The sequence below is a fragment of the Pipistrellus hanaki genome, assembly GCF_964339955.1.
Source record: "Pipistrellus hanaki genome assembly, chromosome: 1".
Lineage (NCBI taxonomy): Eukaryota > Metazoa > Chordata > Mammalia > Chiroptera > Vespertilionidae > Pipistrellus > Pipistrellus hanaki.
In genome coordinates, this window is record NC_140503.1 from 188,281,148 (window position 1) to 188,304,960 (window position 23,813).

A 23,813-nucleotide genomic window follows, 5' to 3' on the forward strand; every position below is an offset into this window, starting at 1 on the left:
ATTGGTTGGGTGAGGGCTAGGGTCTAGTTACACAAAATGGAGTGGAGTCTGGAGTTTATCCTCACCCTGCCCTGCCCTCTCACTCCCCCCTTGTCTTATGTGCATGAGTCAAATCATTGACTCAGCCTACTTCCTTTCAGAATAAACAACAAATACAGTTACCAAGACACTTAGTACCACAGTTCCTATCAGTATTGTTCTCACTGAAGTTCAGTTCCCCTCCTGTGGGCATCAAGTCTCCTCCTGGCCTGCGTGGAACCCAGGCTGGGGATCTCACAGGTGAGGCCACTAGTTGCCAGGATCCAGGCCATGCAGGAGCTGGGAGTCATGTAGTCAGGTCTGTGTGCCGCCTACTTCAACAGCCGTGGGCATGCTCAGGATAACAGTGTAGCATCCCTTTGAGTCCTTGGGCAGTGAGTTTCTTTACCCACACTGAGTTCCCGGGCTACAGGGTCTGCAGTGGGCACTGGCAGTGCATCTGGAATAAGCAAACTGCAGAGCCTGTAAGGACGCGGCCAGTCTGGCTCTCTGGATCGGAATCCCTCGGGGTCTTGGAGAGTCCCGGAAAATCCCGGCAAAAACCCCAGGCGAGCCCCCAAATGTTGTACCGAGATTTCCGTGATCCCCAAGACCAGCAGGGAGCCAAGTCCGATGCAGTAAACAAAAGAGCCTCTTCCAGGCTAGCATGGGCTCTGTCCCACTCACACTGACAGCATGGTGGAAGAGCAGGAATCATTGTATTAGATGAATTAACAGTACATTTAAATTACTTGAAATATGTGTGGCACACAGGAAGAGCTCAAATGGTATTATAAAAAGTTATATTATAAATATTTCACCTATACAAAATATGTTTTCTGAATTGAAATTTTTTTCTGTAATGTAAGGATCAAAATGTAAAATTAATTCATTATTTTACTTTGTCAAAGTTGCCTTCACTTGTTTTATCCTTCTACCTCACTAATACCCAAGTTAGAGAACATCTAAGGTTATGTTAAAAGCAAGTCAAAACCTCTGAAGCCTCAATGCAAGTGTTAGAATTTATAAGGCTTTAAGGCTACTCATAATTTTATGACCTCAGAAGTTTCCTTGAAACTAAAAATAGCTTTTATGATGACTGTCTCTGTTGTGATCAGTATTAAGGTTATTTTTAGAACCCCAATAGAACTGGTTATCTCTAAGGTAGAAACAAATGGGGTAAAACATATTCTCTAATTAGAAATTTTCAGGAATTATTATTTTGTAGCACATGCTTATTAAATGGTTTCAGGCTAATAGAATTGGGTTTGGAGTTCAGAAAGCGGATAGTGAATGTGTGACATCTAACTTTTCCATACCACACAACTTAGATATGAAATAATAAACTTGCTGCATTAAAGAATACTAAACTTGACTCTGTTAATAGCAAGAGAAATTATATGTTCAGGTAGCCTCTAGTGGCTTATTAGAAAAATAGATTATTGAATTTTATCCTAACAATAATTTGTTGAAATAGAATAAAATAACTGTATTGAAGCTTTGCTGTTGTTTATTTGTTCCTCCTGTTCAGGTGCAGTGTTTCTTTTTTTCTTATTGAAAATTAGACATTTTTAAATTTATTTAAACAGAAAAACAACCCACAAATAGTTTATTCATTTCTCTCACCCCTCATCCTCTGCCTCTGTCAACAACCAATCTGTTCTCTGTATCTATGAGCTTGGTGTTTTGTTTTTAAGAGACCACATATAAGAAAGATCATACTGTATTTGTCTGGATTATTTCATTTAGTATAATGTCCTCAAGGTCTATCCATGTTACTTCAAGTAGCAAGATTTCATTAATTTTTACAGCTGAGTAACAATTCAATGTGTGTATATTCACTGTCTGTATTTCTGTCTATGTGTGTGTAAAGAAATATCTCATTTCTTTACCCATTTATCTGTCAATGGAAACTTCAGTGTGTGTTTATAAATTCAGTGTGTACACACAAACACACACCACAATTTCTTTATTCATTTATCTGTCCATGGACACTTAAAAAGTTACTTGGAAGTACTTCATTTGATTTTCAGAATTAAGGAAATTAAAATCAGGTCTGAGGTTAAAAGGGCCTAAATTAGGTGTGATGATAATGCAATTAAGTTTTATCAGTTGTATTCAGTATGGAGCTAACTTAATTGAAATTAGCAGTCTGTGCCCTTAAGAATATTAGGGTTTTCTTTTTAAAAAATTTACAGTCTAGCCGACCACTGCCCTAATCAGTTTGGCTCAGTGGATAGAGCGTGAGCCTAAAGACTTTGAAGGGTCCCAGGTTTGATTCCTGTCAAGAGCATGTACCTTCTTGCGGACACATCCCCAGTAGGGGTTGTGCAGGAGGCAGCTGATCGATGTTTCTCTCTCGATGTTTCTGACTCTCTATCCCTCTCCCTTCCTCTCTGTAAAAAGCAAAAACAAAAACAAAAAAAACAATCTAGGTGCAACAAAAAGACAATACTAATAGTATGGATTTGGTCAGCAAGTCGCTTTATCTTTGAGCTGTAGTTCCAAAAATTGCTTTAATGTGTTGAACTCCAAAATTAGAATGTTTATTGGGTAGAGTTTTACATTTTGTAGTTCTAATGGCATATGCATTTAACTGCCCGTACTTCATCTGCTTCTCTTAAATTTCACCTCAAATGGATATTAGATAAAATTGTTATAAATAATTATATGAAACTATCTTGGATTATATTTTGGCAAATAGTTCAGTGCTCATTCTTATCTGGCAGTCCAAATGTATATACTTACCAGGTGTACTGGTTAATAATGCGGATTTTTTTCCAATAGATTAAGTTACACATATGTTGATATATGTGCAATTTGACATGTATGCTATTTTGTTGTATTGACAACAAGCTTCAAAACTTCATATGTCAAATTTTCTGAAGATGTTAACATTAAAAATGTCAAATTTCATGCCAAAAAAAAAAAAAGCATTTGCAGGAAGTTTTAATTCATTATTTTGAAGAAAAGTGCTGCTGAAAGTTACTGTATACTTCGGGTGAACATGCTCCATCTCAAGATACTTATGAACACTGGTTTAAATGCTTTATTTTTATTTATTTATTTTTTAAATATATTTTATTGATTTTTGTACAGAGTGGAAGGGAGAGAGATAGAGAGTTTGAAACATCAATGAGAGAGAGTCATCGATCAGCTGCCTCTTGCACACCCCCTACTGGGGATATGCCTGCAACCAAGGCACACGCCCTTGATCGGAACCGAACCCGGGGCCCTTCAGTCCCCAAACCGACACTCTATCCATTGAGCCAAACCGGTCCCGGCTGGTTTAAATGCTTTAAAAGTGATGATTTTGATGTGAAAGACAAAAATGTCCAGATCAAAAGAAAAATTTGAAGACCAACAATTTCAAGCATGATTGGATAAAGATGGGTGTCAAACTCAAAAACAACTTGCAGAAAGATTAAATGTTTACAATTTCCTATCATTTACAAGCAACGGGAAAGATTTCTATCAATTTCCTATCATTTACAAGCAACGGGAAAGATTTTAAAGGAAGGAAAATGGGTGCCACATCAATGGAACGAAAAACAAATGGAAAATTGAAAAGTCATCAGTAAAATGTGGCTTCAATGGCATGAAGGAAAGTCTTTTTTGCATTGAATTGTGACTGGTGATGAAAAGTGGACTTATTTTGAGAATCCCAAATACACAAAATCATGCGTTGATCCAGTTCATCCATCAACACCAACTGCAAGCCCAAATTGCTTTGGAAAGAAGAAAATGCTCTTTTCGTTTGGTGGGATCAGGAAGGTGTGGTATATTATGAGCTTTTAAAACCACCTGAAACCATTAATACTGATCACTACCAACAACAAATAATCTATTTGAACCATGCTTTGATCATAAAACAACCAGAATGTTCCAGAAGACCTGGCAAAGTAATTTTGCGTCATGATAATGCATTATTACACACACTTCAAAACCACTTAAAGATACTTGCCTGGGAAGTATTAATCCACTCGCTGTATTCACCAGACCTTGCTCCTTCAGATTACCACTTGTTCTGATTCATGGCACATGTACTTTCTGAGCAGCACTTCAAAACATACAAAGAAGTGGAAAATTGGGTATCTGAATGGTTTGCCTCAAAACAAGAAAAGTTCTATTGGGATGGTATCCACAAATTACCTGGAAGATGGGGGAAATGTGTAGCTAGCGATGGACATTACTTTGAATAAAGCACTTTCTATATTTCTCTTAAAATTATCGTGCTTTCTTTTGTTATAAAATCTGCGTTACTAACGTACACCTTGGCGTGGGTGAACCATCACTTAATATAAAAATTTTAAGGCAGCCGAAACCGGTTTGGCTCAGTGGTAGAGCATCGGTCTGCGGACTGAAAGGTCCAGGGTTCGATTCCGGTCAAGGGCATGTACATTGGTTGGGGGCACATCCCCAGTGGGGGGGTGCAGGAGGCAGCTGTTCGATGTTTCTCTCTCATCGACGTTTCTGGCTCTCTATCCCTCTCTCCTCTCTGTAAAAAATCAATAAAATATATTTTTTAAAAATTTTAAGGCATATTAAATTCTAAAATTTACATAATTTCACCCCAGATGGGTGGATTGTATTGTTGTAGAAAGATTAGTGTACATTTAGAGATTGTCTGAACTAGTTATTTCATTCATAATTCAATGAATCAAGCCTTCAGGTGACTATAACCTTGATTAATTATACAATTTCACGAGAGATTTCAAACTAAACCCACCTTGCTAAGCCACTCTCCAAGTCATGTTCCACAAAAAGTGTGATAAATAAATACTGTTTACTAGAGGCCCGGTGCACAAAATTCGTGCATGGAGCAGGGTCCCCTCAGCCCAGCCTGCTCCCTCTCCAATACAGGACCCCTCAGGGGATGTCCAACTGGCAGTTGGATATCCCTCTCATAATCCAGGAGCAATAACTCCTAACTGCTCACCTACCTGCCTGCCTGGTTCCCCCCAACTGTCGCCCCCCTGCCTGCCTGGTCGTCCCTCACTGCCTCCGTCTGCCAGCCTGGTAACCCCTCACTGCTCCCCCCTCCCCCCACTGGCCTGGTTGTCCCATGCAGCCTGCTGTTCAGCCATGTGGTTGTCCCTCACTAACCCCCTGCTGGCCTGGTCACCCCATACAGCCTGCTGTTTGGTTATTACTGAGGGTGTCCCGACCAATTTGCATATTACCCTTTTATTAGAATACATTATTGTTTGGGGTTATTTTGTTACATAGCAACAAATGACAAATACACATCTTTTGTCTTTTTAACTAACCAAAAAACCTTTTTTATGACTCCCATATCCTATATAATCTTATTTAAAGCTCCTTTGTTGTAGCATTTAGGAGTACCATTTTCCTGTTTCACTTTCTCACCTCCCTCTTACTCTGACTGCTTCAAATACTTGGTTAGATGTCTCTAATGACTTGAAAGTCTTGCCAAATTACCTTATATGGATCCATTAATCTTGTGAATGAGGCATTCCTTTATTGGCTACCTCTTAGCCAAAGATTAATTTTCATGAAATGCATATTATGGTATTGCTTAATAACAATTAATTGGCTCTTATAAAATAAGGGCCAAATATGTCTGGTGTGTATGCTCTCTCCTTTTACTTTTGTAAACTTGCATTAAGATTTAAACCAATTCTTAGTTTACTCATCTATAAATATGCGTTTTGTTGGTTGAGGTTAGGTGAATTATGTCTGAATAGAGGGTTCTATATAAGATGATTTCAGGTGGCCTTGCTAGTCCTACCAAAGTGAATGTTATGATTATCTTTGATCTCTAAGAATTCCTAAGTTTCAGGTATTTTTCTTCTATACTATATCATTTATATCATTCTCCTCCCCCCTCCCCTTTCCCTCTCTCTTTCTCTCTCTCTCTCTCTGTCTCTCTCTCAACTTTTAAAAAAATATATTTTTATTGATTTCCAAGAAGGGAAAGGGGAGAGAAAAAAAAAAATCTATGAATAGAGAGAATCATTGTTCAGCTGCCTCCTGCATATCCCCTACTGGGGTTCGAGCCCACAATCCAGGCATGTGTTCTTGACTGGAATTGAACTGAGACCCTTCAGTCTGAAAGCTAATGCTCTAGCCACTGAACCAAACCAGCTAGGTCTCTTTTTTATCATTCTCAATTCTAACTAGATAACAATCTCTACTAAAATGTTAATAGATAACCAAGATATAAGGCTTACTAGCTATTAAATCTCACAGGGATGTTTGTAACTTAAAAGCAGACTCTCACAGACTGACTATGTAACTAAACAAAGATATGAAGCTACAATAGCAGAAGGTCAGGGGAAGGTTTGATATTATTGATGTTTCTATCTCCCTCTCTGAAATCAATAAAAACCTACTTTTAAAGAAATATCAAATCATGAGGAAATGATCATGATTTGAGAAATGAGGAATTATGGGATGGTTATTTGCATCTTTACAGAGAAAACAAATCAGCATAAAATACACAAAAATATGTTAATAGTGGTTATTTTCTGAGACTGAGAAATTATGGATTTTTACAGTTATACTTATTTGGCTTTTTAGAGTAATTCTAAAATGTGAATTTGTTAAGTCTTGTAACCATAAGGAACAGCAGAGGTTATTTTATAATTAACGCTTTTAGTCAGAAGTACAGCTACATAAAAATATTTAAACACGGCTTTCTATTGTGAATTGCAAAATTCTTAAACTGTGAAATAAAATTGCAGTTTTAAGGAGCCTAAATGAAGGCAGCTTTGATAATAAAAGAAACATCAATAATATTACAAAGTATCAAATGAATTTGGTTGTGCACATGAGGTCCAAAACATTTTACCTGCACTAGATATAAAATGAAAATGAGAATCTTATATTCTTCATAAATTTGGTGCAGATGCAGATAATGTGTCTGTGAGTAATCCAAAAGTTGATAGTTGTTCAAGCTCATGTCTTTTTTTTTTTTTTAATCTTTATTGTTCATATTATTACAAAAGTTCCTCATCTCCCCCCCACCCCCCCTCCTCCACCAGGTTCCCACCCCACCCTCTGCTCTTACCTTCCTCCTCTGTCCTCATCCATAGGTGAACAATTTTTGTCCGGTTTTTTCCTGCACCCCCCATAACCCTTCCCAGCTGACAATTATCAGTCCACTGCCTTTCTATGCCCTTGATTCTATTATATTCACCAGTTTATTCTGTTCCTAAGATTTTTAATTCACTTGATTTTTTGGGTTCCCTTGTTGATAGAAATGTATTTGCTGTTCATAATTTTTATCTTTACTTTTTTCTTCCTCTTCTTAAAGAATACCTTTCAGCATTTTATATTATACTGGTTTGATGGCAATGAACTCCTTTAGCTTTTTCTTATCTGTGAAGCTCTTTATCTGACCTTCCATTCTGAATGATAACTTTGCTGGGTAGAGTAATCTTGGCTGTAGGTTCTTGCTATTTATCACTTTGACTATTTCTTGCCACTCCCATCTGGCCTGCATAGTTTCTGTTGAGAAATCAGCTGACAGTCTGTGGGTGCTCCCTTGTAGGTAATTAACTGTTTTTCTCTTGCTGCTTGTAAGATTCTCTCTTTGTCTTTTGCTCTTGGCATTTTAATTATGATATGTCTTGATGTGGTCCTCTTTGGATTCCTTTTGTTTGGGGTTCTATGCACTTCCTGGACTTGTAAATCTATTTATTTCACCAGATGGGGGAAGTTTTCAGTCATAATTTCTTGAAATATGTTTTGAGTATCTTGTTCTCTCTTTTCTTCTGACACCCCCATAATTCTGATGTTGGTACGTTTGAAGTTGTCCCAGAGGCTTCTTACACTATCTTCAACTTTTTCTATTCTTTTTAAAAAATATATATTTTATTGATTTTTTACAGAGAGGAAGGTAGAGAGATAGAGAACTAGAAATGTCAATGAGAGAGAAACATCGACCAGCTGCCTCCTGCACACCCCCCACTGGGGATGTGCCCGCAACCAACGTACATGCCCTTGACCTGAATCGAACCTGGGACCTTCCAGTTCACAGACCGACACTCTACCACTGAGCCAAACCGGTTTCAGCAACTTTTGGATTCTTTTTGCTTTTCTGGTTGAGTCTTTTTTACTCCTTTGAATTTCAAATCTTTTTACTTGATTCTTGCATTCCTCTAGTCTACTGTTGGGTCTCAGTATAATATTTTTTTATTTCAGTCAGTGTATATTTAATTTCTAGTTGGTCCTTTTTCATATCTTTGAGGGTCTGGCTAAATTTATCGGCCTTTTCTAGGAAATTCTTGAAAAACCTCCTAACCATGGATTTGAATTCTATATCCAGACGTTTGTTTTCCTCCATTTCTTTTGTTTGTGATCTGTTACTTTGTTTCCACATTTCCGATGCTTCCCTGAGTTGGTAGGGTAGCTTTGTGTGCTAGGTTAATATCAGCTGTGTCTACTCTGGGAGACCTGTGCTGGAGACAGCCTTATAGGACCAGGCTTGCAAAATTGCAAAAGCCTCTGTGCTCAGCTTGTATGGGGCAGAGTCTCAAGGCTGAGCAGACAGTCTTGGCTTCAGGTCAGCCCTGCCCTTGCGTGTGCGCCTCCAGACCTTTGCCTTTCATGGCTCCCACGAGTTTTCGTTTGACAGTCCAGATTCCCCCAGTCTTGTCTGGTACTGGGGTTCAGTGTAGTCAGGAGCTTCCAACTCCCTTCTGCTAGGGAGAGCTAGTGGCAACCTCAGCAGTCAATCTTCTCTGTGTGCACTCGCACGCCCGAGCCTCCAGACCCCTGCCCACCGTGACTTCCCTGAGTCTTCGAGTCTCTGTTTACCCTTCTCTCTACCTGACAGTCTAAACTCCCTCCCTCCATATGAGCCTGGGTTAACGGGATTTTGCCCGGAACTGGGGTTCAGTTTAGTGGGGGGCTTCCTTCCTCCTCCCGCCAGAGAATGCCAGCCAGGCACTCAGTCGCCCTTCCTCTCTGCGAGCGTGTCTCCATACCTCAGTCCTTTGCAGGTCCTCTGAGTTTCCGTGTGCTTTCCTCTTTTCTTCTTGTAGTATTTCCACTCAGCCAGTTTCCTGTGGTCCTGGATGATGTCTGTTCTGTCTTTTAGTTTTAGTAGTAGTTCAGATGTTTACCTATGCCGCCATCTTGGTTTCTTCCCCCTCCCCAAATTCTTGGGATATTTTTAGCAATCCCCCCTTCCCATATATGCACTGATTAGGAATGGAACTGTGACCTCCTAGTTGGTCCTTTTTCTATGCTCAGCCACTGGCTAGGCATAATGATAATTTTTTTAAAAATGTATGTCCCCCACTGATTTCTGAATATCAGATGTTGATTATATTTTTCTTTTATACATTTTTACAGATGGTAGTAAAAACTTTTATGGATATGGATCAGGACTCAGAAGATGAAAAACAGCAGTATCTCCCACTAGCCTTGCATCTTGCATCTGAATTTTTCCTCAGGAATCCCAATAAAGATGTGCGTCTCCTTGTAGCATGTTGTTTGGCTGACATCTTTCGAATCTATGCCCCAGAAGCTCCATATACTTCCCATGATAAACTTAAGGTAAATACAACCTTTACAGAATTGGTTTACTTTTATAGTTTATTTTACTTTTAGGAACATAACTTTAGTATATGTGCTGCCGAAACGAGCATTAGGAACATAACTTGAATATTTTTCATCTTGTCATAGTAAGATTATGTCATAAGCCCTGACTGGGTTGCTCAGTTGGTTTGAGTATCACCCCAATAACCAAGGTTGCAGGGTTGTTCCCTGGTGAGGGCACATAAAAGAATTAACTGATACATGCATGGATGAGTGGTACAACAAATCAGTGTTTCTCTAAAAAAATTAATTAAAAAAATTTAAAAACTTTATTGTAACTTGCAAAACAAGCTTTTAATTCAGTTTTTTTCATTGAAAATCTATAAAAGTGCCTAGCATTTTTGTGAGATGTTGAAAACATCAAAGCTAGTCCATGTTTGCTCATATCTAACCTTCAAGATTACTTACCACAAAGCCCAGATGGCTGAATTGAAGGGATAATAATGTATTAATGACACCTTTTAAAACAATAGTAAAGCCTTACCTGCTCAGTGGATAGAGCCTTTGCCTGGGGACTGAAGTGTCCCAGGTTCGATTCCAGTCAAGGGCACATGCCTGGGTTGCAGGCTGGATCTCAGTAGGGGAATTCAGGAGATAGCTGATTAGTGATTCTCATCATTGATGTTTCAGTCTCTCTCTTCCTCTCCCTTCTTCTCTGAAATAAAAACAAAAAAGCACACATACTAGTATTTAAAAAAAAAACAACAATAGTGGAACAGAATTTGCACATTCAAATGATTGTTTTCTCTGCAAGTTATTCTGCATGCAAAATTGTTCATCTTGGTGGTTCTGCCTTTGTTTGAAATGTTTGAGGAGCTCCTTTTTTTAATTAATCTTGAGCTGATTTCATACACACACACACACACACACACACATTTCTTGATTTTGGAGAGGAAGGGAGAGGGAGATAGAGATAAAAACATCCATGTTGAGAGAGAATCATTGATCAGCTTTCTTCTGCACGCCCCCTACCGGGGATTGAGCATACAACCCGGGCATGTGCCCTTGACCTGAATCGAACCCAGGACCCTTCAGTCCACAGGCTGACACTATCCACTGAGCCAAACTAGCTAGGGCCTGACTGCTTTATTTTCAGTAGTCCTAAAATGTGTTTGTTCCACTTAACATTATTTTGGATTAAAACTTATAAAGAAAGCTTATTAAATAATGAAGTACCATGATCCTGAAAAGTACAACCTTTGGACCAATTTATTACTGCTTTTGTTCCACACAATTTTGAAGTCACATCAAATTCAAAAGTAGGTACTGAAAATTATTATTTACATGTAGGAAATAGTAATGGAAAGAATTGTGTCCAGGTCATTAAATGAAAAATAATTGTTTGCCATCATGCATACTACAGATAGTAAAATGGAAGTTCTGTTTTAGAAGAAGGGTAACAACACATAAATCTATGATTCTGTCAGAATGAGAAAGCTTAAAAATTTGTAGTTGTAATATTTATTTTTTTGCTTCTACTGAGAACAGTATTTTACTAGTCATTTTTGTTTAAAACTGAAATTGTGGGAGTTCAAAATTAACATTCTTGCCCTGAGCTTATAGACATCAGAAAAAGTTTCAACCTTGTGCTCCACATTGTTCTGCTGGGCTTTTTCCAAATGAACCTTTAATGAGCCAGCTGCCATCCAGGTTCATGTGAGTTCTCTTGCCCACAATTTCACTTGGGAAAACCAAGTCCTCCAGGATTGCATCATTAATGGCTGTCAAGAGTGGAGCTCCTGGAATGTTTGTGCTTATTCTTTGTACAGTTTTTTCGAGTTGGCTTAGGCAGAATTCTCCTCTGAGTGATAAAGACAATGTGCTTCCCACTGCACTTTATCTCCAACTCTCATACCAGCTGGACTTGGACTTTTTGGAAAGACTTCAGTTGAGGAACAAGAACAAAGATTATAAATAGCTTTCCAACTGCCACCAGCTTCAACATCCTTACTCACTGGGATGTTCAGCTCCCATTGCTGGTCCTTGAGGCCCGAGTTTATCTCCAGCCTCAGCAGAGCTTGGGAGCTGCTGGACATGAACTCTTCTGGTTTATTGCCATTGGGCTTCATGATCTTAGTGCTCAAACTGAGCATGGCCTTCTCCCTCAGTGAGCTCGGCCCAGAGGAGGGGCCTACATCTCACTAGAGTTTATCAAATATGCTCTTTATTTTTGCTTTTAAAGGATGTAATTTTATATGATTTGTTCTTTTCTAGTTATTTTGAATGGGCTAGACTCAAGTCATTTGGCCAAAGGAGCATTTTATTTTAGTTTTTAAGAGAGAATACACACACACACACACACACACACACACACACACACACAAAATTAGTGTATTGTGAAAGAATGATACGTATTTGTGCCTAAATTAATATATTTTATCGTTTTTTTAACAGGACATATTTTTGTTTATTACCAGACAATTAAAAGGTTTGGAAGATACAAAGAGTCCGCAGTTTAATAGATACTTTTATTTATTAGAGGTAAAAAAATTTTTATTTTAAAAATATCACCGTTTCACATAGAAAATTCTTAATAGTAATTTTATAATGTTAAGCGAATCTTTGTTTTATACCAACCTCACTTAATAAAACGTATTTTATATTATATATTTTTGTTCCTCATGTCCTGAAAAGATAAAAGTATATTCCCCTGGGAAAACTGTTATATTATTTGAGATTTTATTTTGCTACTTCTCTATTTTTTTCTAATCCAAAAAGGAATTAAGTTGAATTAATTTTCACTGTTTTATATTTTGTATGTTATATATGTCTTAACAATTTAGTATTTTTCAATTAGAGAAGGTTAATATCTTTTTAAAAGTCAGAGTACATGACTACTTTAACCGTTGTAATTTTGTCTGTTTGACTTTTATAAGTTTTAAATAAATTTTTAATTCTAAAAATTAAGTTTTATCAATGAGTTTGCTTTTGTGTAGTTTTTGTATGTGTAAATAATTTTTATTTTTTTATTTAAGAATTTAGCTTGGGTTAAATCATATAACATCTGCTTTGAATTGGAAGATTGCAATGAGATTTTTATTCAGCTTTTTAGGACTCTCTTCTCAGTGATCAAGTAAGTTATTTTTGAAGCATTTGACTTTTTTCTTGCTGTGCTTATACACTAAGAGCTTATAGAGTTATAAGGAAATGTTTTTCTTAGAAGGATTAACATGAAAATATTTGGAAGGACATGAAAAAGGGGTGTCTTTCTAAAAGTTATAGAAAACTGTATCTAATGACATGACAAATTTCCCACCAACATTTAAATTTTTCATCTGTACATTTTACCACTAAATGCCCAGGATGTCTATTATACATAATTTCAAATTAATTTTTTTAAAATTATAGATGAGGAGAAATACACAAATTATATTAAAATTTAATGTGGGTTTTCTTTCTTTTTTTTTAATATATATTTTATTGATTTTGTACAGAGAGGAAGGGAGAGAGATAGAGAGTTAGAAACATCGATGAGAGAGTCATCGATCAGCTGGCTCTTGCACACCCCCTACTGGGGATATGCCCGCAACCAAGGTACATGCCCTTGACCGGAATCGAACCCGGGACCCTTCAGTCCCCAAGCCGACACTCTATCCATTGAGCCAAACCGGTCTTGGCTTGTTTTGTTTTTTTAGATATTTTTATTGATTTCAAAGAGGAAGGAAGGGAGAGGGAGAGAGAGAGAGAAACATCAATAATGAGAAAGAAGTCATTGATCACTGCCTTCTGCATGCCCCACACTGGGAATCCAGCTCACACGGTCGACACTCAACCGCTGAGCCACACCAGCCAGGCTAATTTGGTCTTGATTTAAAATGTTCTGTATCTATAGTGGTATAACTAAATTATAACATTTCTCTTGATTTGTCTTTGCATATATTGACAAATGTGAAATTGGACAGGTAAAGTCTTTAGTTAAGATGCAGACATAAGGAGAGGTCTAGATGTTCTACTAGTTAAAACATTTTTTAGTCAGTCTCTTTAAATAAGCTTATATCAGCACTTTAGGCGTATTTATTGAGGACTAGTTGACTCTTCAACTGGTTAAGGAAATAGGACCAAAACTGATTCTTGGTTTTATACCTTATTGATTTTTTTTGACTTTGAAATTCTTTGAGAGATAACAGGATGACATTTTTAGAACCTTCTAATCCAAGTTCCCATAAGCATTTTATATCAAACTTTCAACTAAAACTTGTAGTGCCAAATATATGCAGTATAACTTACTTGCATGTAGTTTATGACCTAGACTTTTTTTTGTGTGTTTATTGTTTTATTTTGGGGAGTGTACTAAGATCTAGAAGAATGAAAAACTGCCTTCATTATCTTGTAATATTTTTGTTTTTATACTTAAAATTTTTTAAATCTGGAGCCATGTAAACATAAATGGTCTTTCAAGTTGACATTTTTGTTTTATGAATTTAACTCACTGTTTGAATCCTAATTGTGTGAGAACTTAATTCATTGTAAAGTTCTTTGTTTCTATAAAATGTTTTACAATAACTTAGGGCTATTGTAATAATTAACAGAAGAAGAAAGTATATAGTACAATATTGGCATTGTTCTTTCAACTGAAAATTTTTATATATCTGACACAGTTGTTTTAAATTGGGAAGTTTTAATTTTCTTTTTGTATGCCTGGATTTTTTATCTTCTGTTTCTTCCTCTTTTTTAGCAATAGCCACAATAAGAAGGTACAAATGCACATGCTAGATTTGATGAGTTCTATCATCATGGAAGGTGATGGAGTTACTCAAGAGTTATTGGACTCCATTCTTATTAACCTCATTCCTGCACATAAGGTCTGTATATATGAAAATATTAAAGGTTAATATTTAAAGGTAGTACTAACCATAAAACAATTATTTTCACCATTTGCCCTCCCACATAGTTGTCCCTACTATCATTATCTAGCCCAAATAAAATGGAGTGACACACATCAGTCTTGGAGCTATTATTGTTTTTAGAAGATGTATTGATTTACATATATTTTCACTCAGTTAAGTGCTATCCATTTTCTGGAAAATTAAAAATGTTTTAAATTCACTACTCAGATCTAACCTCGGAATTATAAGGGGTTAGAGTACTGTTTGTTGTTTTTAAAGAAAGAAAATGTATTTTCTCCTTTGTAACGTAGGTGTGGAGCATAGAAATTTGTATTTTTTCTTAGAACTCATACTCTACATTTTTCTTAGGCACTTGCAGAAAAAGATTTGGGCAGAAGTAGGAACTAAGGATAATGTTAATCATCGTTATTAAGATTAATTAATTAACATTAGTGGGGTGTTGTGGTTTTTGTTATAGTAATTGTTGTGTTTTTAATATATATATTTATTGCTTTCAGAGAGGAAGGAAGGTTAGAGAGGTAGAAACATCAATGATGAGCTCTGGCCAGTTTGCCTCAGTAGTTAGAGTGTCGGCCTGTGGACCAAAGGGTCCCAGGTTTGATTCCAGTCAAGGGCACATACCTTGATTGCAGGCTCCTCCTGGCTTAGACAGCCTGGTCAGAGTTTGTGCAGGAGGCAACCTATCAATGTGTTTTCTCTCACATCGATTTTTCTCTTTGTCTCCCTCTCTCTTCCACTCTTTCTAAAAATCAGTGGAAACATCCTCAGGCAAGGATTAACAAAAATAAATAAATGAACAAACAAGGATGTTAGACAATCATTGATCTGCTGCCTCCTGCATGTCCTACACTGGGGATCCAACCCGCAACCCAGGCATGTGCCCTTGATTGGAATAGAACCTGGGACCCTTCATTCCACAGGCCAACACTCTTATCCACTGAGCCAAACCAGCTAGGGCAATAATATACCATTTAAAGAAATACAAAAGTTGCCTTAATTTTGAGCTAATTTTATCCTTTTGCCAGTAGAATAAAAGTCTGGAGCAAGGGTCAGAAGTCTGGCTCATTGCCTATTTGTGCAAATAAAGTTTTATTGAGCACAGTATGCTAATTTCTTTCTATTTTACTAGAGGCCTGGTGCACAAAATTCGTGCACGGGGGAGGAGGGTGTCCCTCTGAGACCCCTCCAAGGATGTCCGACTGCCCGTTACGGGATTGGGCCAAAACAGGCAGTCGGATATCCCTCTCACAATCCAGGAATGCTGGCTCCCAACTGTTCGTCTGCCTGCCTTCCTGATTGCTCCTAACCACTTCTGCCTGCCAGCCTGTTCACCCCCTAACCATTTCCCTGCCAGCCTGATTGATACATAACTGCTCCCCTGCCAGCCTGTTTGACCCTAACTGCCTTCCCTTGCAGGCTTGATAGCCTCCAACTGACCTCCACTGCTGGCCATCTTGTGTCCACATGAGGACAGGACCTTTGACCACATGGGGGCAGCTGTCTTGTGTGTTGGAGTGATGGTCAATTTGCATATTACTCTTTTATTAGATAGGATAGAGTCCTGGTGCATGGGTGAGGGCCAGCTGGCTTGCCCTGAAGGGTGTCCCAGATCAGGGTGGGGGTTAATCTTGGGGTGTGGGGTGGCCTGGGCAAGGGGCCTGTGGTGGTTTGCAGGCCAGGCATGCCCCCTGGTGACCCAAGGGGAGGCCCTGGTGTCTGGGATTTATTTATCTTGTACAATTGAAATTTTGTAACCTGGCACAGAGCCAAGACTTCTGCTCGCTCCATGGTGGCAGCCATTTCTGTTGGTATTTATTTTTCTTCTATAATTGAAACTTTGTAGCCTTAAGCAGAGGCCAAGGCAGGCCAGGGCTACAGAAGCTTGGCTTCCTCCATCACTATGGGCAACTCTAGCCTCCTGCTCTTTCCAGCTCCGAGGCTGCCACCGTTTTTGTTGGGATTTATTTATCTTCTATAATTGGAACTTTGTAGCCTGGAGTGCAGGCCAGGGCCGGCCAGGGCAGGCAGAAAGCTTGGCTTCCTACATCACTAGGGAAACCCAAGCCTCCTTCCTGCTCTCTCCGTGGCCACAGCCATCTTGGGTGAGTTAATTTGCATACTTGCTCCTGATTGCCTGGTGAGCGTGGCTTATGGATATAACTGAGTGATGGTTAATTTGCACATTATGCACATTACTCTTTTATTAGATAGGATGGCTGCTTTCACCCTACAGCAGCAGAGTTGTATAGTTGTAGCATTGACCATATGACTTACAAAGCCTACAATTTTTACCATCTGGCTCTTGGCATAGTCTCTTTTTGGGAGAGGTGAAAATTGATGTTGAATGAATCTCAGTTTGGTCTAAAACTTCAGAGTATAGAGATGTACTCCAAAGCAAGAATTTCCTTTTCAGTAAGTTTTTAAATATTAAGTTTGTATTTTTTCTTCTAGTCATTTTAGACCCTTTAATATTTTGTAGTGCATTGGGAATCTTAAGGAGTGGACATAGTATTCAGCATTTCAGAATTATAATTTATTGGCAGTTTTACTTGGAAAACTTTCTAGATTTACTCTTACTCATAGCACATGTTGATCAGACAATGAAATACTGAGATTATGAGTTAGAGAGGGGTGTGTGTGTGTTTAGGATACATGGGTGTAATTGCCAATTTAAGTTGGTTAACAAAACCAAAAGCCTGTGATTTTGAGTTTAATAAAACTAAACTTGAGATAGTTTATGAGTAACTAATGTACTATTTTTGTTTTTTTATTCATAATTGTGTTATTTTCAAATTCTGCATTTAAGACCACTTGACTAACAGATATTGGGTAAAACCTTAACTAGGATTCCATCGCATTTTTTAAAAATTACGTTTATTTATTTTAGAGAGGAAGGGAAAGGGAGAGAGAGAAACATCAGTGATGAGAGAGAATCATTGATTGGCTGCCTCCTGCACACCATCTACTGGGAATTAAGCCTGCAACCCAGGCATGTGCCCTTGAATGGAATCAAACCCAGGACCCTTCAATTTGCAGGCTGACACTCCCCTGAACCAAAGGAGCCAGGGCCCATTGTATTTTTTGCTTTATATTTTGTATGCTTGAAGACCGTAGTGTTCTAATGGTGCTAGAATAAACTCACCAAATCATTTGTAACTTTGCATATTTGTATTTTTTCCCCCAGAACTTAAATAAACAGTCCTTTGACCTTGCAAAAGGCCTATTGAAAAGGACAGTCCAGACTATTGAGGCCTGCATTGCCAATGTATGTATTTCAGCCTGTATTTATTCCATAATTGTGTAATTCTTAATCCATGTACTAATTTATGAGCAACTTTCTCATTTATGTTTATTTAGCCTATAAACAGCTTCATTTAGAACAAAAGTATGTTGCCTTTTAAAACAAATATCTTTTGATGATACTACAGAAAAGTATATGCTTGTATCATTTGCATACAACTACCTCTAGCATTTTCAAATTTAATACTTTTTTTTCTAAGGGTGTATGTGTTGGTAGGAAATGGAGGTTTCATCTAAAGTCATGGAAAAATTGGTCACACTCAAATAAAAAAGATAAGACAAATTTTTTTCTCTGCTATTAGGAAATTTCTCTATAAAGTGTTCTATGATGAATTACATAGACTAAGTTGTTCTGTTTTAATGAAAATTAAGATTCCCACAAATGTCATTCTAACTTAAAAGAAAGTTAACAATGAGTTGTGTTGGTTTTTTTTTTTTTTTTACCTTTCTCTTCCATGTAACATTCATGATTTGATGTGTAGAACTTAATTTAATCTATTTTGGTGACTGTCATATCATATATTGCTTGAAATATTTGTTCTGTTTCATCCCCTTCAGTTGTATATATAATGCCTAATTATATAGTTTTTTAAACCCATGTTTATTTAAAAAAAAAACCTATCTAAGTTTTTAAATGAAATGGATATTTTTGTTTTATTATCTCCTATAGTTTTTCAATCAAGTCCTGGTGCTTGGAAAATCATCAGTAAGTGATTTGTCAGAACATATATTTGATCTGATTCAGGAGCTTTTTGCTATAGATCCTCACTTATTATTATCTGTCATGCCGCAGCTTGAATTCAAACTGAAGGTAGGACTGACTATAATTTTTAAGCCTTTTAAACTTTCAGAAAAAAATATATATATAACTTAGTTTTTCTTTAGCTGTAAAATATGAGTTCAATTTATCCTTTTAATATTTAGTTAAGGTATATATTTTGGAATCATTTGAATACAGCAGTATCTCTTATCTGGGTCATAGGAGAATATACATTGCAAAAGTATAACTTACCTAGTTGTTAAATACTTGATGAACACAGTGACACAAATAATAGGTATGAAATGTAGAGTATCACAAAAACTTATGATACATGTTATTAAATGGTGTTTAGTATTAGATGTGATTTATTTTTTTATTTTTAAAATATTTCTGTTGATTTCAGAGAGGAAGAGTAAGGGGGAGAGAGAGGAACATCCCCTGTAGGCTTGATCGCTCCCAACTGACCTCTCTTGCAGGCCTGGCCACTCCCACGTTCCCTCCCCTCCTGGCCATCTTGTGGTGTTCATCTTGTGTCCACATAGGGACAGGATCTTTGACCACATGGGACAGCCATCTTATATGTTGTAGTGATGGTCAATCTGCATATTATTAGATAGGATAGAGGCCTGGTGCATGGATGGGGGCCAGCTGGTTTACCCTGAAGGGTGTCCTGGATCAGGGTTCCCTTGGGGCATGGGGCAGCCTGAGCAAGGGGCCTATCGTGGTTTGCAGGCCAGCCACGTCCCCCAGTAACCCAAGTGGAGGCCCAGGTATCTGGGATTTATTTATCTTGTACAATTGAAACTTGGTAGCCTGGAGCAGAGCCAAGCTTTCTGCTTGCTCTGTAGCAGCAGCCATTTCTGTTGGGATTGATTTATCTTCTATAATTGAAAATTTGTAGCCTGGAGCAAAGTCCTGGGCCAGCCAGTGCTGAAGTAGCTTGGCTTCCTCCATCACTGTTGGCAACTCTCACCACCTGCTCTCTCTAGCTCTGTGGCCACAGCCATTTTTGTTGGAATTTATGTATCTTCTATAATTGAAACTTTGTAGCCTTAAGCGGAGGCCTGGACCAGGCAGGATGTATGGAAAGCTTGGCTTCCTCCATCGCCAGGGATACCAAAGTCTCCCTCTCTGTAGCTGTTGCCATCTTGGTTGGATTAATTTGCATATGTGCTCCTGATTGGCTAATGGATGTGGCTTGTGGTTGTAGTGGAATTATGGTTTATTTTCATATTACTCTTTTATTAGATAGGACCTGTAATAGTTGCAACAATTAAAAAATCAGCCAATACTGGTTTGGCTAGAGCATCGGCCTGCAGACTGAAAGGTCCCAGGTTCAATTCAGGTCAAGGGCATGTACCTTGGTTGTGGGCACCTCCCCAGTTGGGGTGTGCAAGAGGCAGGTGATCGATGATTCTCTCTCATCGTTTCTAACTCTCTATCCCCCTCTCTTTCTCTCTGTGAAAAATCAATAAAATATATATTAAAAACAAAACAAAAACAAAAACAGGTGATTTGGCAACTTTGGGTTGATATTTCTATAAGACAACAAAATGGCCAAGACTGAGCAGTATCACCTTCTTCAATGATTTATTAACTCAGTTTACCAGTCCCCAATTACTCTTAAATTTTTTTTAAATTAACATTGTAGGGAGTTAATGTTATTTCTGTTGTAGTTTGTTTTAGTACCATATATTTTTTTTCCATTTTTTATTAAGGTATAATATGTGTTAGTACCATATATAAAACAAAGCCATTATTTTTTGTTTTGCTATGTTCATAAATAAATGTATGTCTTTTTAAACTTTATACTGAACTATCTACTATGTCTAGATAATAGTAATGAATGAATACTTGTTTATCGTCTTAAAACAGGTGCCAACACCTGTGTTCTTATTTGTTTCTGGCTGAAACCCTAGACTGTACCAGTATTACTTTTCTCATCCTGAATGAAGAAAATGAAATTCAGAGTAGTTTAGGTACTATCTACATATAATTAGGGTGCCCCTTTTTGAGTTACCACTATTACTGTGGTGCTTTTTATGTAGTTATATCTCTGAATATAGCTACAAATTTAATAGTTAATAGTCACAGGTTACAATTTTTTATTTTACTCTGTACTTGGCTACCTCATACAACTATATATACTGTCCACTGCATGGGTCCACAGAGTGCTATTCCGTTATATTTGAGGGATACCCTGGAGTTGTCCTTTTTAACGGTCTTGTCTGTAGTTATCATGAAATTTGCCACATTTTATATTTAAAACACACAAGACATTTACATTTATTTTCGAGAGAGAGATCGATTTTTCAGGCTCCATCCACAACAGGGCTTGTGCAGGAGGCAGCTGGCCTGTATTCTGTTCTCACATCTCTCCCTTCCTCTCTCCTTAAAAATCTTTTTTAAAAAACACATCAAAAACCCAGTTACTATTGCCTTATTTTGAGTAGAGTAGAAATTTTCAGAGAATTATTCTGAATCGGTTAGAGTTAGTTACCTTTTCTAGCTAGGATAAAAAGAAATGAAAATTACAAGCAGTCTTTTGAGGTTTGTGGGGGTTTTTTGGGGGGGAAGGGGTGTTTTTTATTGATTTTTTTACAGAGAGGAAGAGAGGGGGATAGAGAGTTAGAAACATCGATGAGAGCGAATCATCGATCAGCTGCCTCTTGCACACTCCCTACTGGGGATGTGCCCGCAACCAAGGTACATGCCCTTGACCAGAATCGAACCAGGACCCTTCAGTCCGCAGGCCGACGCTCTATCCACTGAGCCAAACCGGTTTCGGCTGGTTTTGGTTTTGTGGGTTTTTTTTTTTTTTTTTAGAAAGTCACTGGCAATTTGTTGATGCCAAATCTCTAATATTTGTTCATTGTTTTAATTATTAAGGTATATATGTATTTATAGTCAAACAATGTATTATGTAATATCTTAATGATATAATTTTACACTTTGGGATAGATTAATAATATACTTATACATCATTTTTTGTATCAAAAAATTATACCATCACTATAAATTATATTCCAACTTGACTCAAGGAATTTATTTAAAATTTTGAACAGTTTTTTTTTTTTTTAATTTTAAAAAATGTTTTGTTTGATTTAGAAAGAGCGGGGAAAGGGGGAGAGAGAGAGAGAAATAACAATTTGTTGTTCCACTTATTGATGTATTCAGAGTTCTCACATTTTTATTTCAGTAGCTAAGCACATAGATGTGAAATGTAACATCATTTGAAATAATCACTAAGCTACTAAAGCAGTCACTTGCAAGTAGAATAAGACTTCCCCTTATTAAGTGTTTGACATTTAAGGGATAAATTGATTTATATTAGCAGTAGGGAGGGTTTGAAGTAAGAGTAAAGAACCAGATATGATCAAACATGGAATCAAAACAATATCAGCCTAGTAAAGAAGAGCATGTATTTTAAAGTTCTCATATCACTATAAGCAGAATGTGAAATTGTAGCTTTTGGGGAATGTTTCATTTTCTTTCCTATGATGTAATGAATAAATTGCCTGATTCATATATTTTTTCTTTTCCCTTAGAGCAATGATGGAGAAGAGCGATTAGCTGTTGTTCGACTTTTAGCTAAATTGTTTGGTTCTAAAGATTCTGATCTGGCAACACAGAATCGTCCTCTTTGGCAGTGTTTTCTTGGACGGTAAGAGAACATAGAATTCTATGGATTCTTTATGTTTTGGAGGCCAATCAATATGACCCACACATATATCACAACTTTACTAGATAAGTGTTTGATTCTTTAGTATCTTTATTGCTATCTTTCTTGGAGAACAAATTAAAAGACAGATTTTTATGAAGAAAACTAAAACATGCTCATACTATTTTTCAGTCCAGCAATTCATTTACTATTGCTTATCTTTTAGGTCTGTAGCATGTCTAAGTGCATGCTGTATGTTTTGAACTAATTTGGTATTGTCTGATTTTGAAATTGAAAATATCATTCCTCTTCACTCAAATAGTTTTGATGTTTTTTTTCAAGAACTTAGAATTATTATGGTCTATCAACTTGATGGTAAGGTTGAAAAAAATCTATGGAATGTATTAAATTCCCCCTTGCATTTTTGTACATATTTCTTTGTTTCAAAATTTAATTAAAAAGTCAATTTTAATTATTAGTATTCTGTAGAGCATTTGAGATTTGCCATTGTTTAATTTAACCTATTCAGAAAATGAGCTCAGAAATTTTCTTAAAGTAAATTTGATATAATACTCCTTGTAATAGTCTTAGGTTAAACATTAAAATATAACAAACAAATCAGAAATTTCAGATCCTGACAATGATAACTTACATTTTGAAGGTCTTAATAGTATTAAGTAATATTTAAATAACTAAACTTGAATTTTTAAGAATTAGAGTAGAAAAAATGAAGCATCTGTACTTGTCGATATGTAGAGGAGTGATTTGGTCCTTGTGATTGACATCAGTATTTATAGCAAAACAAAGTTCAAGAATTCTTTTTATCCCTGTGTTACTTGTAAAAACTAAACCGTAAGAGTTTTTTCTTTATCCTTTTTAAAAAAATAATTTTCTTTCTTTTTATAATATATTTTTATTGACTTCAGAGAAGAAGGGAGAGGAAGAGAAAGATAGAAACATCAATGATGAGAGAATCATTGATTAGCTGCCTCCTGCACGCCCCCTACTGGGGATCAAGTCTATGCAATCCAGGCATACGCCCTTGACTGGAATGGAACCTGGGATCCTTCAGTCTGCAGGCTGATGCTCTTTCCACTGAGCCAAACCAGCGAGGGCAATAGCATTATTTTTATTTTCCTCTGGCAGTTAGAAAATTATAAGCCCTAAATGCAAGAATTTATTAAAATAAGATTGATTATCTCTGGATAAGAAAGTAGGCACGGACATTAAAATTAAAACATTCATTATATAACTTTAGTTTAATTGGTTGTGGAGGTGTTTTTGTTTCAATATATTTTTGTTTCTTTTTTTGTTCATATTACTGATTTCAGAGAGTAAGGGAGAGGAAGAGGGAGACAGAAACATCAGTGATGAGAGAGAATCATCCATTGGCTGCCTCTTGCACTCCCCCTAGCAGCGATTGAGCCTGAAACCCATTCATGTGCCCCCTTGGGAATCAGGGGAATCAAACTGTGACCTCCTGCCTGGTTCCTAGGTCCATACTCAACCATTGAGGCACACTGGCCAGCAAATTGGTTGTGAAGTTACTTTAAAAATATTTCCTGCTATTTAAAATCATATTATTTATCATTAATAGCTGTTTTCAAACTGCCCCAAAATTTTAAATTAAAAGTTATTCAGTTTATCCTTGTTTTTA

The 23,813-nt window shown here is 37.0% G+C and overlaps 1 protein-coding gene and 1 pseudogene across 3 annotated transcripts in view; one reads left to right on the top strand and one right to left on the bottom strand.

The window, feature by feature from the left end:
* The window catches only part of PDS5A (PDS5 cohesin associated factor A), a 97,706-nt gene that overhangs the window by 22,013 nt on the left and 51,880 nt on the right, over positions 1 to 23,813 (top strand). For both annotated transcript variants that reach the window (XM_084900500.1, XM_084900501.1), the window contains exons 3-9: positions 9,343 to 9,546; positions 11,983 to 12,069; positions 12,564 to 12,661; positions 14,264 to 14,390; positions 17,620 to 17,700; positions 18,406 to 18,546; positions 22,044 to 22,159. In XM_084900500.1, the coding sequence (XP_084756626.1) occupies positions 9,343 to 9,546; positions 11,983 to 12,069; positions 12,564 to 12,661; positions 14,264 to 14,390; positions 17,620 to 17,700; positions 18,406 to 18,546; positions 22,044 to 22,159 (854 nt within the window). The remainder of the gene's footprint in view (positions 1 to 9,342; positions 9,547 to 11,982; positions 12,070 to 12,563; positions 12,662 to 14,263; positions 14,391 to 17,619; positions 17,701 to 18,405; positions 18,547 to 22,043; positions 22,160 to 23,813) is intronic.
* On the bottom strand, positions 11,098 to 11,681 carry LOC311612702 (small ribosomal subunit protein eS7-like; annotated as a pseudogene). Its single transcript has one exon. The product of its transcript is annotated as a small ribosomal subunit protein eS7-like (transcript).